The 15231-nt window shown below is 42.4% G+C and overlaps 2 protein-coding genes across 2 annotated transcripts; both read right to left on the bottom strand.

Annotated features, from left to right (window-relative positions):
* Positions 1-1235: 1235 nt before the first annotated feature.
* Positions 1236-15107, bottom strand: bsg (basigin). Its single transcript, XM_021603758.3, has 8 exons — positions 14924-15107; positions 6525-6693; positions 5663-5751; positions 5328-5470; positions 4795-5068; positions 3278-3302; positions 2623-2690; positions 1236-2472 (listed from the first exon to the last, which is right to left on the bottom strand). Exons 1-7 carry the CDS (start codon positions 14985-14987, stop codon positions 2636-2638), a joined length of 819 nt encoding a protein of 272 aa, XP_021459433.3. The 5' UTR covers positions 14988-15107; the 3' UTR covers positions 1236-2472; positions 2623-2635.
* Positions 6869-9220, bottom strand: LOC110524269 (basigin). Its single transcript, XM_021603759.3, has 2 exons — positions 9005-9220; positions 6869-8333 (listed from the first exon to the last, which is right to left on the bottom strand). The coding sequence occupies exon 2, from the start codon at positions 8302-8304 to the stop codon at positions 7837-7839; it is 468 nt and encodes a 155-aa protein (XP_021459434.3). The 5' UTR covers positions 8305-8333; positions 9005-9220; the 3' UTR covers positions 6869-7836.
* Positions 15108-15231: the final 124 nt, after the last annotated feature.

Raw genomic sequence — 15231 nt, 5'->3', positions numbered from 1 at the left:
ATGGCTGTGTTCTTAGGCAAATTGTGAGTGAGCCCACTCCCTTGGCTGAGAAGCAACCCAACACATGAAAGGTGCTTTAGTGTTGGCATGAAAGATGCTTTACTGTTGGCATGACACAGGACTGTTGGTAGCGCTCACCATGTCTTCTCCGGACAAACTTTTTTCCAGATGCCCCAAACAATCGGGAAGGGGATTTATCAGAGAAATTGACTTTACCTCAGTAGTCCAATCCATGTACTTTTTGCAGAATATCAATCTGTCCCTGATGTTTTTCCTGGAGAGAAGTGGCTTCTTTGCTGCCCTTCTTGACACCAGGCCATCCTCAAAGTCTTCACCCCACTGTGCGTGCAGATGCACTCACACCTGCCTGCTGCCATTCCTGAGCAAGCTCTGTACTGGTGGTGCCCCGATCCCGCAGCTGAATCAACTTCAGGAGTCTGTCCTGGCGCTTGCTGGACTTTCTTGGGCGCCCTGAAGCCTTCACAATTGAACCGCTCTCCTTGAAGTTCTTGATCCGATAAATGGTTGATTTAGGTGCAATCTTACTGGCAGCAATATCCTTGCCTGTGAAGCCGTTTTTGTGCAAAGCATTGACAGCACGTGTTTGCTTGCAGGCAACCATGGTTGACAATGACTCCAAGCACCACCCTCCTTTTGAAGCTTTCAGTCTGTTATTCAAACTCAATCAGCATGACCGTGATCTCCACCCTTGTCCTCGTCAACACTCACACCTGTGTTAATGAGAGAATCACTGACATGTCAGCTGGTCCTTTTGTGGCAGGGCTGAAATGCAGTGGAAATGTTTTGGGGATTCAGTTCATTTGCATGGCAAAGAGGGACTTTGCAATTAATTGTAATTCATCTGATCACTCAGAACATTCTGGAGTATATGCACATTTCCATCATACAAACTGAGGCAGCAGACTGAAAATGTATATGTGTCATTCTCAAAACTTTTGGCCACAACTGTATGTAATGTTGTTGTCATAGGTCTGGAATTTCCAAGACTACTCCGTCACCATTGGGTAACTCCTTCTGTATGTATGCCAGCTTCAAGTCATGCCATTTACCAGAGGACCAACACCTTTGCTCTACAAACCCATCGCCCACGACTAGCCAGGGCACTTAACAGTAACTTCATAGCTTGGTGTGGGATGACCTATAGCATTTTATTGCCCAGAGGAAATGAACCAAAATGTCCATCTTATTCAAGCAGTAACGACAGACCACATCTCTTAAATCAGATCACTTTATTGAGATTGTGCAAATTGGTACAGTTGTGTTGAATCTAATTAGTTACTTTTAAGCAAAATAAATGACAGTCATTTTCACATGTACGTCTTAAACTACCGGTGCACATCCAGTCACAATACTAAATCAAGTTAGTGCAACATGTGGCATCTGAGTTGTCTACAAAATGGAGGTTAGAAAAAGGACAATGCTTCAATAGTGTCAATCCTGTTTAGGTTCCATGTACCCTTCAAGAAAACAAGCCATTTAAAAATCGCCTTCCATTCTGATTAATACATTAGTATTAGTCGTTGTTCAGAAGCAGAAAACCAATCTCTTACACTTGGTCCTTTTTCAGGAAGTATTACTATGGATGTGACTATGGCAACAAAAGCATAGAAAATTCAAAACTACAACTTAACATAGTAGTAAAACTCCAAAAAGCTTGGGTTTTATTTTGCAATGATTAGCCTTTTAAAATCTCAACAGCGCATGTATTAAATACAGCAGGAACTCAGACGAAATTGCATTATAATCCTACCTGCTGCGTTTAATTTAGGAACTACCTACAGTATTATAACTTCCTCTGCAGAAAATCAAATACAGTGGAGGAAGTCAAATGGACTGTGTTAAGGTGTATCCTATAACTCAGCCAACTATGTGAGGGATGCATGGATGGGCCTCTCCAGTTCAGGGGCCTGATTCATGTCATTTGTCCCCAGCCCTATATCTAAACACACCTGATTAAACTAATTGCATTCTAAAGACAATGATTAGTTGATTGGAATCAGGTGTGGTAATAGGGCCTGGGGAAAAAGCATGTCAGTGTCCAAACGTTTCACAATCGTAGTAAGATCCATGTTGCTTAACAGGTGGCTGGCTGTTCATGCTTGCAAATATAAGAGCAGATATTTAGACGTGAAGGACAGTGGAGGAAGCTATAAGCACAAATAGAAAAACCACCAATAGATCATTCCCACGTAAACCTTTACAATGGACTTCACTACGAACAAACACTTCTAGAACGGCAATAAAACTCATGCAAAAACATGTTTTTTTTTGCCAATGGCCTTAAGCCGAAAGCACAATATGGAGAGAAATATAGAAGTACAATTCAGTCCATTTCTCAAGACATTAACGTTCAAGAATTTAAATTTAAAGTTGTTTAAAATTTGCAGGGTGCACTAGATTATGTGACGCTCAGCAAATGCTCTTCATCCTGGAAGATGGTCATCAGGATATCTGTCAGGAAAGAAAGGGGACTGACAATTAGATTGAGAGCTCAACCTCTACGGGAGGTTTACTGCTTTGATTTTGCAATCAGAATAAATTAATTTGAAATAGGCTCATCCAGTCGAGTGGGTTGATTCAAAAGCACACACACACACACACCTCTCATCTTCTCTCAGTTGGAGTTCCTTTGCCTGACATCCTTGTGGTTTGTGGCAGCATTGCTTTTCCTGAAAGACATTTTCCATCCAGAACTTTACAAACACAGCAATGTATATCTTTAAAAAAAACGTTTTTACCCCTTTTTCGTGATATCCAAATTGGTAATTACAGCCTTGTCCCATCGCTGCAACTCCTGAACTGACTCGGGCAAGGCGAAGGTCGAGAGCCATGTGTCCTCCGAAACACGGCCCTGCCAAGCCACACTGCTTCTTGACACACCGCCCGCTTAACCCCGAAGCCAGCCGCACCAATGTGTCGGAGGAAACACCGTACAACTAGCGACCGAAGTCGCCTGTGTGCGCCCGGCCCTCCACAGGAGTCGCTAGAGCACGCTGGGACAACGACATCCCGGCCGGCCAAACCCTCCCCTAACCCGGACGACGCTAGGCCAATTGTGCGCCGCCTCATGGGTCTACCGGTCACAGCCACCTGCGTGCGACAGCATGGGATCGAACCCAGGTCTGTAGTGACGCTTCTAGCACTGCGATGCTGTGCCTTAGACCCTTGCACCTCTCGGGAGGCCCATTTATATATTTTCTTCATGAGTAATGAAATGTATTGCATTTTTACATGTCAGTGTAAAATGTGTACTTACAGGGGAGCAGAACCTGAGTCCTCATCTATAAAGCAGCACAGGGACAAGAGAAAAGATGTGTCAACAGCTGAATTGGTCAGAGACTGTCTGGTAGGGAGACATTCTAATGAGAGCAAGGCATGGAGAAAATTCTTTCCACAGACAATGAAGGAAATGGTGACAAAGTTCCAAGTATTTCTTTAAGTAGGCCATTGTCAAATGATTGCAGTCAATTATGCAAAACAAGCATACACTGCCATAATTCTATCTGCAATAAGCAAATACAGTTACATCGCTTGAACTTAATCATTTCATTTAAAAAGAAAACTGCAGTTATGACAAATCTACCTACACTGTATCCCAACTCTATGTTCCTGATTAGAAGATATGGTATCAATCTGTTCTGAACATCTCAAAATAACGCAAACAGGATAACCAAGTGAAAAGTGAAAAATTGAAGGGACAATGCAACACCGAAAACAGCTCTAAACAAAGCGTACAGGTATACTGCAGATTAAAAAGGTCTGGACATGACCGTTCAGTCACCGGTTAAAATCAAAGAATAGGTGCCCTCAGGCAATGAATGAGATCAATGAAATGATATCCCTATTATAAAAAAAAGAAAATGACTTGTCATGCATGAGATCAAGATGCAGATGGCATGCAAGACAAGATATTATAAAAGGTACACACAGAAATATGACATAACCAGAGCAACTTCCTGCTTACAGACGTCAACAACTGTATGCAAGCAGGAAGTTGCCCCGTGATGTCATACTGCTGTGTGTACCTTTAAAAACCCTAAACCCTTATGTGTTTCCAACACTACAAACCATGACATTAGGCCTAATTTCCATCTCCACATAAAATCACATGACTTGGGCTATTTGACCCTTTTACTGGCATGACAAAAACACATTGATTGGTGGGCATAAAAATGTGGCTAAGTTTTAGCAGTCTGAAAATGTATTCCAAATTTGGCCCAAATTGGTCCAATATATGAATGCAAGGCCAGTGGAAGAGTTCCTTATTAGATACATTCTTAACAAGTGAACGCAGTGCATTCCTATAGCTTCTCAGTTACGGTCATCTCAGGTCAACCACTTCCGTCTGACATGCAGTTTTGATCACTTACCAAAACGCAAACGCAGCAGCGAACAGAGAAATACAAAACGGAGAAGAAAAAAAAGTGTTCTAATAGAAAACCAATTGCTTTTGATCAAATGAAATGACTAAAATCATAAGTGAAAAACATTTAAATTGCAAATCAAGAAGACCAAGTAAATAACAGTAAACCTGCTATATCCAAACCATTAAGAAAAGACAACGTGTTGAGATATCATTAAAATGGCAGCTAATGCACAGCAATCTTTGGAGAATGACAGTACATCTGAAACTAAGACTGTTCTGCCACTGGAGGGCAGCAGACACTCACAGCTAAATCATATGGACTTAGCGAGGTATGCTACTTCAGAAATCATGAATGGCAAAACAAGAGTACTTAGTTTCTGCATTTCTCTGTGGGTGTTCCTACGTACCGTCGTTGATCTCATCAGGCTTTCTCCTCTTCTCGTAGATGAAGATGATGCTGACCAAGATGATGACCTCGGCCACGATGCCCAGGAAGGGCCAGAGGGCGGCCAGGCGGCTGCGGACGCGCAGGTGGATCTTGTCGAAGGCCGAGTCCACTTCTCTGGCACCGTAGCACACGTAGTCGCCCATGTCCATGGCGATGTCCAGGTCATTGATGGTCAGGGTGGTCCTGTTGGGGGTGCTCTTGATCTCATACCTGTCAGTACCGTTGGTGATGGCCTGAGAATGACAAATAGGGAGCAAAAAGTAATTGAATACTCAACTCTTATCTAGGGCAGAGACCTCTTTGGATAGTACTAGTGCATGTGGCAGTACTGTGACTTCAATCAAGATATTGATTTAGTCAACGATTCCTAACATTGGAAAATAACTGCAGCATGTGACTTCATTCACTCAGTTCAGCATCAGGGGTTATTCTGGCTCAGTGAAACTCATCGTGGTTAAGCCTAACGGTGCGTCAATGATGGTAAACGCATACCTTCTTCAGCATTTCTTCTCCTTCCAGTTTGTACCACTTCCAGTCAGTAGGCAGTGGATATCCATGACTGACACACACCAGCACACCCTTGTCCTGCTCGTTTCCATGCTCAGAGCGTTTGTAGGCCGAGACATGGATAGCAGCTAGTGACAAACACACGGATGCAGGTATTTATCGGATAGCCGCGATTCATCCAACACCTGCAGTTGTCTAAAACTGGCTATAGAAGCCCATTACAGCTTTCAGATACTCAAAGTGCACTAAGGTAGTAACATTCATCGGCATAGCTAATGACAGTAGAGACTTCACTTTAAAAGTTCAAACGCATTACTTACTTTTGACTGCAATGGATTTCTTCACCACAGGATCAGACAGGAAGACGCAGTCATATACTCCACCAGAATGGAAATCAATTTTAGCCAAGCTAATGGGGGGGGGAAAACAACAACGTAAGCCCTGAGGATGAGAAACGCAGGCCTACAGACTTCACTCAATGGCTTCAAACACATCTCAGTCATGAAGTCACTTTGCCTGTAAAAACACACTACAAAAGATGCTGCACCAACAGGCTGAACTTCAAATGGCTCCCTGTTGCTGTTGAGAATGAGAAGCAACCAGATGAAAATAAACTGCCTCTCTCCTTGTTACAAACGCTTCTACTTCCCCCTGGTAACAACAATCGGACTTGTGTCGGCACTGGAACCCTCCCTGCTCTTTACGTCTGATGGGGAATTATGGTTATTATGAGAGTGAAAGAATGGGAGTGCTAGGGGGCGCTTATCCATGCTGCTGCCAAGGCTACAACCAAAGCTGCAGTCCATCTCGCTGCTAATTAATGGCAGGGAATGCCTGAGCAGGGCCTGGAGTGTTACCATTAATGGATGGTATGTGTATGTGTGTGTGAGCAATAGAATGAGGGAGAGCTAACATGTAGAAAATACATGGAGGAAAGGTTGGCGTGGTTTTTCATTCAGTGTTGCTGTGCGGTCAAATATGTGACCTACCGCCCTGCTGACCAAACATTATAAAGGCATGGTCGCTAATAATGACAAGCAATGACTGCTAGATTCAGGACAACAGCTGAATCTCAAATCAGCGAGCCCAGCTCCGGGAAATCGTTCTATAGCTCAGAGGGATTCCTGTCCATCTGGTGGCTCAAACATGCAAACACACGCTGCCTGCCTGGCAGGCACTTACATGTACTCGGTGTAGAGAGCAGCAGAGTCCTGCTTGGATGACTCGATCACATTGCCATTCCTCATCCAGTAATGACCTTTGACTGTGGACGGGGGGTTGGTCAGGTTGCACGAGAGGATGGCAGAGGTCTGGTTGTTCACCTCCATAGGTGAAGACACAATTAAGGGATCTGTAGACAAAGTCAACATATTAATAAGCCGTCCTTTGACATGACCACTTCTAGTAGGATCATTACCGTAGTAACGTTACCACGACTACAAGCCAAGTGTAACTAATTCTTGCATGTCTTTTCACGTACAGGATATTGCTAAAATACTTTAGGGTAACTAAAGACAAAAAAAAAATTTATATCCAAGTAGTGGATTTAATCCAAACTTAAAAGGTACGCATGTATTGGGTTTACAGGATAAATGGCTCTCTTGATACCAACATGTTGCAGCACAAACCTTGACTGTTCAGGGCTTGACATTGCTTTACTATCCTTTAGCCTAAACTTCATAGTGACAACTGATAAGGTCTAGCTTAGCTTGTCAAATGTTATTACTTTCAAAATCAAGCCAAGAACTGGCCAAGAACAGCACAATATAAAAAAGGCAGCGCCTCTTCCAAGAAGAGGCGGATCACATGGGCAGGCACCTAAAAATGGAGAGCTCGGGCTGAACCAAGAGTTAAATACAAGAGGGGTTACACAGGGAAATTAATCTAGGAGACCATGAGGAGAGGAGCTTGTAATCAACACATGCAGAAGAAGCAACCGGCAAGGTATGGTAGGTTGGTGTTCCACTAACAGAGAAGAGGAACAAATAAGAGGATATTTTGGTTTGATTCAGGTAGAGAAAACAAATACTGGAAAGATGCCCTATGGCTAAGAATCAGAAAGCTGGGTTGCTGTCTCCTATAGATAGATTTAGTACTCCTAAAGAGCCTAGTCAGGCCTAACAGGTCTAAAGAGTGTAAACACCACAGGACAGTGTCAATATGTTAGTATCAATTACACATTCTATACCTTGGACAAGACAGCAAAATAGACCAAATGGAAGCCAACAAGAAGCTGACCAACCCATAATCTGACCCTTTTAAAAACAAAATTAACATTTTATGATTCAAAAATTAGATGTAGCCATTTGCAGGTTTCAGACCTTATGACCAGTATTATGTGAAATATTTTCCTAATTCATTTAAAATAAGGATTTGACATAGGCCCAGCAAAAAAAAAGGCATCAGATTGAGGGTAGTGCTACGGCAGGTAGGACACGTCTAAGGAGAGGCCCGGCCACGCCTTGTGGTCAGGTTGGCTCTCCACTACTGGACATCATGGGAGCTCAGTGAGGGGAGAGTAAGGGAGTCTGGGTGAAACAGGGGAGAGGGCAGGAGAAGGTGTGGGACAGGAGCTGGACCCCTTGCTGTCCTCTACAGGGAGCCGCTGCCTGGCTGTACGTAGGGCCTCCCAACACTCACATTCAAACACTATAACGTTAGCCTGTGAGCGGATCCACTTGATTTTGGGTGCCTTCTTCAGCTCGTTGCGGTCGGGGTCGTTGGAAGCGCGGCACTCGTACGTGCCGGAGTCATCGAGCGTGAGGTTTAAGAGGTGAATGGAGCTGGTGGCGTGCAGGATGTAGGTGGCGTTGATCTCGACACGGTCTCGCCGAGCCCCATCGAACAGCTGGGTCATGGTCTCGTCGGGCTCCTCGCCCTCTATGAACCACCACTGCACCTCTGGGATGGGGTTCCCCGTCACCTCACAGTGCAGCTCTGCAATGTCCTCTATCAGTTTCATCTGGGACAGGGGCGACTTGACAAAACCAGCTGATCAGGCCATTGTGGGGGAGGGGTGGTTTACATTGATTTGGTTTCAGATTGGTTTTTTAGCAAATCCGACAATTTTATGGAGGTGAAAGTAAAATGCGATGGAAAAGGCAAGCAGGCAAAAAAGAAAGAAACAAAAGATTAATAAAACACAAGAATGAGAGAAGGCACATGAAGAGTAGGGGTTTGAGTATCATTATTAACCAAAATAGTTCATGCCAAATGGCTTTTTAGAGTACTTGATACTCAGACCCATTGCAGATATAGACAAGTTGAATGACATGCATTAAAATCAAAAGCAACTAATAAAAACAGATACATTTCATGAAGGGCAAGTGAAAATATGTTTGTTATTTATCGCACGAGTGGACTAAGCAGATGGATGAAATTTAAAATGTCAGATATGATTCAAAATTGTGTCTGTAAATCTATTACATTCTCTGTCCGTTTGTCATTGTGTTGAGAAGTGCAGGGCTTAGTTATTAAACGAAACACCTGATCTGACGTTGAGGACATTCTGTACAGGATTTAATACCCAGGAGGAGCAACAGAAGAATAACATTTGCAAGGCTCGAGGCGCACTCTGTAGAGTTAGCCCCCTGTAGGGTTATTTCTATCGAAGCCCACGGAACAATCTTAAATCAACACAGGAGAACAAAACCTTGGCATACCTTCAACATCCAGGCCCACTTGAATAAACAACCCAGGAGATCAATGATGAGAAATGCTTCAGAACAAACTCAGGGATCCCTATGTAACGCCGCTTGAACAAAGACAACCATGTTCAGACAACGCCTGAGCCACACCCTCTTTCTCTATTGCATTTTTGCATAGTAGGACAACAAGGCATGGTGGTAGGTGGACATTTTCTGAATAGTTGGCTCCCTAAAGACCAGAGACAGTATGTACCCATTAACATGTCCAAAGTCAAACTTGTGAAGTGGATTGGAGGCACGGCTGCCTCTGGCTCTAAAAATCATGTGACCTTTTAGCTAAGTCTGACAGGATCATTTTAACCATAACAAAGAGGTCACCTTCATAGCAAATGCTGTACAAAACAAACCCAAGTAAATGCAGAGTGACTTCACATATGACTTTCGTTCAGGCCTAACTAAAATTAGTTGTTACTCTAGCTTGTATCAAACCTAACACACCAGCAAGTCCCCCCCCCCCCCTTCCCCCCCCCCCCCCCCCAAAAAAACATTTTGGAAAGAGACCTGACCAAAAAGCCCGCTCCAGTATACCCCTCTTGAAATCAGTGTGACTCACCAGTACTGTAGGCAACATGTAGTCCTAACTGGCCTAGCATAGCAAAAAGACAGAAGCCTGACTGCTTGGAATGGTTGTCAAGTTAATGTGCTACAGTTTACTAACTACATAGGGTCATGCTCCACAGGCCACCTACTCAGTGTAAACAACTAGGTTTATATTTTGTGTGAATGTTAGCTGGGGACAAATAGGACATTTCAAAAGCAGGTGTGATAGGCATGTGACTGCAAAATATAAAAGATGAACACAAAAAAATGTCCTGCAACAGGTGAGAGAAAGAGTGATCATAGTCATTACAGTTGTTTGTATGCAGCATTTAGCCTACCCAGTGATCAATTATGCTGACATAAAATGGTCACCCAGAAAATGGGCACACAATCAAAATAGCAAACCAACATGAATCCTGAACACACTGTTTGGGGCAGACAGGGAAACAAATGCTACTAGCAATAAAGATTTATCAGAGTCATATATGTATTAATATTCTGTTACATAAATCAATGGGCTTTTATGAGCCCATCGTACTTCATGACTCCGCTCATTTGCATAGGAAATGTTTCAAAACGTGCTTTTCCTGACCTCGTTTAACCAAAGGGAAAATGGCTGCCTGCTTTCTATAACCTACTTCTCCAACCAACGTTTTGCTCAAGACGAAGCTGGAGCGCAATAGAAATATAATTGTATTAATGATCTGGAGTTGCCAAAGCGGAAAACTGCCCGTCCAGCATGGGGACTGCCTGTGTGCTGTATCTTCAGAGGCATCTGCAGTCCTCTGGGACATGCCCTCTAAAGCTTTCATGCCACTCTGTATATCTAGGTCAATGGAGGACCTCGCAAGGCCCAATGCAAAGTCCAGTCTCCCCTGACGAAAATCAATATTTTTGTTGTTAGGTTTACCAATTTAAATTGTTTGGAGCAAATAGGGCAGGTTATAGTGTAGGACTTTTCTATAAAATCTGCTTTTAAAAAAGCAAAATACGAGGCAAGTTTCAAACATTTGGTACGGTTTTTAGGATTAACCAAAACCATTAGGCCTAAAAATTGAGCATTTTTCACACCAAATTAAGTGAGCTAGCAATCTACTCTCAATAAGATTATACATCATCCCCATCGCTCCTTACTTAGAATGTTTTAGTGTCATTAATTGGTTCAAAACACATGAAATCATCATAATGAATCCACATACTGCCTTGTTTCTTTGACACTGAACATAAGTTAATACAATGTTGGACCCTCACTCTCAATTGGCTAAATTAACAATGAGTGCATCATGCGCTGCATGCAATGCTTTATTAAGTACTCAAGGTTGCGTAATGTATATATACTGCCATGGCTTGAGGCTCTTCCAGGCTTAGAAAGTCAGCACAATCTTAAATAGACAAGGCAGTGGTTGTGACGGAATGTTATAATGAGATTAAGGTAATCTAAATGTGTTGCAGTCTCCGCTAAAAACAAACCCCCACAACAATCGTGTAAATAAAGCTTCTTGCTTGTTTGACACATTTCATGTAACACATTCACATACATTTGTAATCAATTTAAAATGGTGTGAATTTAAATGTGGTAGCATGTTGTACCTCAACTGCATGCCATTAATCTCCATAGAAAAGGTTACACCTGATTTGAGGTCAAATATAGGCCTACTTTTTAAAAATGGGATGTCTTTATATAGGACACAGCAGCTAACCTGCTAGTTAATGTCCAATGATTCAGGCAGGCAAACTGGTCTACACCAGTTTAAAGACTGCAGCTAAAACAAGCCAGAAGCACAAGCTTTGGCTCTCACACAAAACTAGCTGAGACTTGAAACACAAGTGTCTGGTTAGTCTGCTAATTTACAAATACAACACTAAAAAAAATATTTTTGGTTTATTTCTTCATAAACCAGCCAAAAGCAACTGCATTGGCTGGTTTATGAAAAATAAAACATCTATGATATTTGGCCAAAGGTGGGTTTGGATCACATGAAAAATTAGCAAGTTAGCTACCTAGTAGATACCATCTGTAAATGTTGACACTAGTTTACCCATTTAAAACAAGTTATTTAATAAAACAATTTTTATGATGGCTGGTTCCAATTGCAAAATCAACTATTTTACCTAGCGTTAACCGTTACAAGGCAGTGATTTTGATCACCGCAATGTGTTTAAATTAACTACCCGGTAAAGCCATTCATAGATGCTAACTACCTTTAGCACCTCTACTAAACATAGTATCTTCTTGCCGGCGTAGTTTGGTTAAAAGCCCAGACGCTCGTTCTTAATATTAGCATGCATCGCTTGCGGTAAAATTTTGGAAACACAAGGAAAGTAGCCATCTTTCATCTCAGAGAGAAATTATGTTCAAAAAAACAAAAAGGTTCAAATACTACACACCTTTAAAGGGTCAGTGTTCCCATACTGCCATACTATTCCCATTCTACAGCGCTGGCGCTACCGAAGACAGACACGGCCACCTATGCTAATAAGTCATCTACTGTGATCGAACAGTGTCGCGAAAGTATAGTTCATCGGATGGTTGCTAGAAAATACCCCACCGTTACACTTCAGTGAGCTGCACGGGGGGCGAAAAACTTACCTTAATGCAAGAATGGGATATGCTACTGTACCTTTATCCACAATATATAAATACAGTTGAAGTCAGAAGTTTCAATACACCTTAGTCAAATACATTTAAACTCAGTTTCACAATTCCTGACATTTAATCCTAGTAAAACTTCCCTGTCATAAGTCAGTTAGGATCACTACTTTATTTTAATCATGTGAAATGTCAAAATAATAGTACAGAGAATGATTTATTTCTGCTTTTATTTCTTTCATCACATTCCCAGTGGGTCAGAAGTTTACATACTAATTGAGTGTATTTGGTAGCATTGCCTTTAAATTGTTTAACTTGGGTGAAACATTTCAGGTAGCCTTCCACAAGCTTCCCACAATAAATTGGGTGAATTTTGGCCCATTCCTCCTGACAGAGCTGGTGTAACTGAGTCAGGTTTGCAGGCCTCCTTGCTCACACATGTTTTTTCAGTTCTGCCCACAAATTTTCTATAGGATTGAGGTCAGGGCTTTGTGATGGCTACTCCAATACCTTGACTTTGTTGTCCTTAAGCCATTTTGCTACAGCTTTGGAAGTATGCTTGGGGTCATTGTCCATTTGGAAGACCCATTTGCGAGCAAGCTTTAACTTCCTGACTGATGTCTTGAGATGTTACATCAATATATCCACATAATTTTCCATCCTCATGATGCCATCTATTTTGTCAAGTGCACCAGTCCCTCCTGCAGCAAAGCACCCCCAAAACATGACGCTGCCACCCCCCTTGCTTCACGGTTGGGATGGTGTTCTTCAGCTTGCAAGCCCCCCCCCCCCTTTCCTCCAAACATAATGGTCATTATGGCCAAACAGTTATATTTTTGTTTCAGCAGACCAGAGGACATTCCTCCAAAAAGTACAATCATTGTCCCCATGTGCAGTTGCAAACCCTGGTCTGGCTTTACGGCGGTTTTTGAGCAGTGGCTACTTTGCTGAGCAGCCTTTCAGGTTATAGGACTTCACAAGGTCCTTTGCTGTTGTTCTGGGATTGATTTGCACATTTCGCACCAATGTACGTTCATTTCTAGGAGGCAGAACGCGTCTCCTTCCTGAGCGGTATGATGGTTGCGTTGTCCCATAGTGTTTATACTTGCGTACTATTGTTTGTATAGATGAATGTGGTACCTTCAGGCGTTTGGAAATTGCTCCCAAGGATGAACTAGACTTGTGGATATCCATCTTTTTTTTCTGGGGGTCTTGGCTGATTTCCCCATGATGTCAAGCAAAGAGGCACAGAGATTGAAGGTAGCCCTTGAAATACATCCACAGGTACACCTCCAAATGACTCAAATTATGTCAATCAACCTATTAGAAGCTTCTAAAGCCATGACATCATTTTCTGGAATTTTCCCAGCTGTTTATAGGCACTGTCGACTTAGTGTATGTAAACTTCTGACCCACTGGAATTGTGATTATTTCACTTATAATTCCCGGTCTAAACAATTGTTGGAAAAATGACTTGTGTCATGCACAAAGTAGATGTCCTAACTGACTTGCCAAAACTATAGTTTGTTGACAAGACATTTGTGGAGTGGTTGAGAAACAAGTTTTAATGACTCCAACCTAAGTGTATGTAAACTTCTGACTTCAACTGTATTTAGTTCTGGTAAAGTTTACTTCTTGTTCTCATGCTAGCGAGCTGTAGCCACGGCAGCCATTGTGTAATGGCACTTCACGTAGAACAAAGGAGCTGATTGGCTAACACCATCCAAAACGCTAGCTAGTATGAGGACGAGAAGGACAGTTTTACAGGAAAACAAGCATTATTTCAATATTCTTGCTGTATCAGTTACGGATGAAAGTACAATTTGGGTCACAGTGGCATAGCCCATCCCTGCAAAGAGGTGCGTTTTCCGACCTATATCTTACACCGGCTCCACATTGCATTCCTACCCCAGTGTAGCTCATCGTAAACAATCATAATGGTATGGTATCTTATAATCTCCACCCGGCACAGCCAGAAGAGGAATGGCCTGGTTCCTCTAGGTTTCTTCCTAGGTTTTAGCCTTTCTATGGAGTTTTTCCTAGCCACCGTGCTTATACACCTGCATTGCTTGCTGGTGATTTAGGCTGGGTTTCTGTACAGCACTTTATATATCAGCTGATGTAACTAGGGCTATATACATAATTTTGATTGATTTGTTTTCTGGCACACAGCATATGGATCTGTGCAAAACTGCTACAGTAGCTAAGTGTTTATTTTTTATTTGAAAGTCTTCCTCGCTGATATGAGTGGCATATCAGCATATGTTTATAAAACATTTTAGCAAGGGATGATAGACGTTTCTAAATGCGTCGGAATTGTAGTTCACATGGAGCCAACCGTGGACGAGGCAAACCGCTGAAAACCCTACCGAGAAGCAGAGTGAGAAATGATCAATGGCTCCTACGCTTGGAACGCTGGGACCATTATACTAGCTAACGTTAGCCAACTTAGCTAACGCATTACAAAAGGAAGGTTGTTTCCTAGCCAGCTAGCCACTGGTCCATTTTCTAAAGTAGCTCGATGGCAAAGACTGGTTTAAAAACGTTGGGAAAACATTCAACTGTAAAAAATAATGTCTTAGCTACGTTTACGAAAGCACTATATCAAATCAATAATTGAAAAGCGCTAACGTTAGCTTGTTTGCTATCAAGCCAGTGAGTTAGCACGGCACACACAACCGAGTTAGTCTAACTCAATGACTGTATGATGTCTAACTAGCTAGAAAGCAAGCTAAAAATATTACCTGTCAGGGCATCGGCTCGGTACAAGCACAAGAGGAGGGCACTTAAACCCCACAGATATTTCATTTCGACGATGTCCTTTTCTACCACAGATATATACTTTCACAATTTTTTTTTAATACGTTAGCTCTGCTCCACCATCGACCGAGTTGGTCGTCCTCTACTTGTTCCTCAATTCAATCAGTCACGTCGTGAACTAGCACGTACACATGACATGACGCTCGGGCGTGACCAAAATAGATTTGATTACCAAACCACAGAGTTTCTAAACCCAGAGGCGCAGCATCACTTCCGGGAACGCTTGCGGAAA

Source organism: Oncorhynchus mykiss, chromosome 5 (genome assembly GCF_057628025.1).
Source record: "Oncorhynchus mykiss isolate SJ-2025 chromosome 5, ASM5762802v1, whole genome shotgun sequence".
Taxonomy (NCBI): Eukaryota; Metazoa; Chordata; class Actinopteri; order Salmoniformes; family Salmonidae; genus Oncorhynchus; species Oncorhynchus mykiss.
This window is presented reverse-complemented; position numbering and strand designations above follow the sequence as displayed.

Coding starts and splice junctions, on each gene's coding strand:
- LOC110524269 (XM_021603759.3), bottom strand. CDS start 8,304: ATGAAACTGATAGAGGACATTGCAGAGCTGCACTGTGAGGTGACGGGG.
- bsg (XM_021603758.3), bottom strand. CDS start 14,987: ATGAAATATCTGTGGGGTTTAAGTGCCCTCCTCTTGTGCTTGTACCGA. Junction 5,471..5,662: donor GAAATCCATTGCAGTCAAAA/GTAAGTAATGCG, acceptor GTTTGTCACTAG/CTGCTATCCATGTCTCGGCC. Junction 2,691..3,277: donor GACTCAGGTTCTGCTCCCCT/GTAAGTACACAT, acceptor AATGTCTTTCAG/GAAAAGCAATGCTGCCACAA.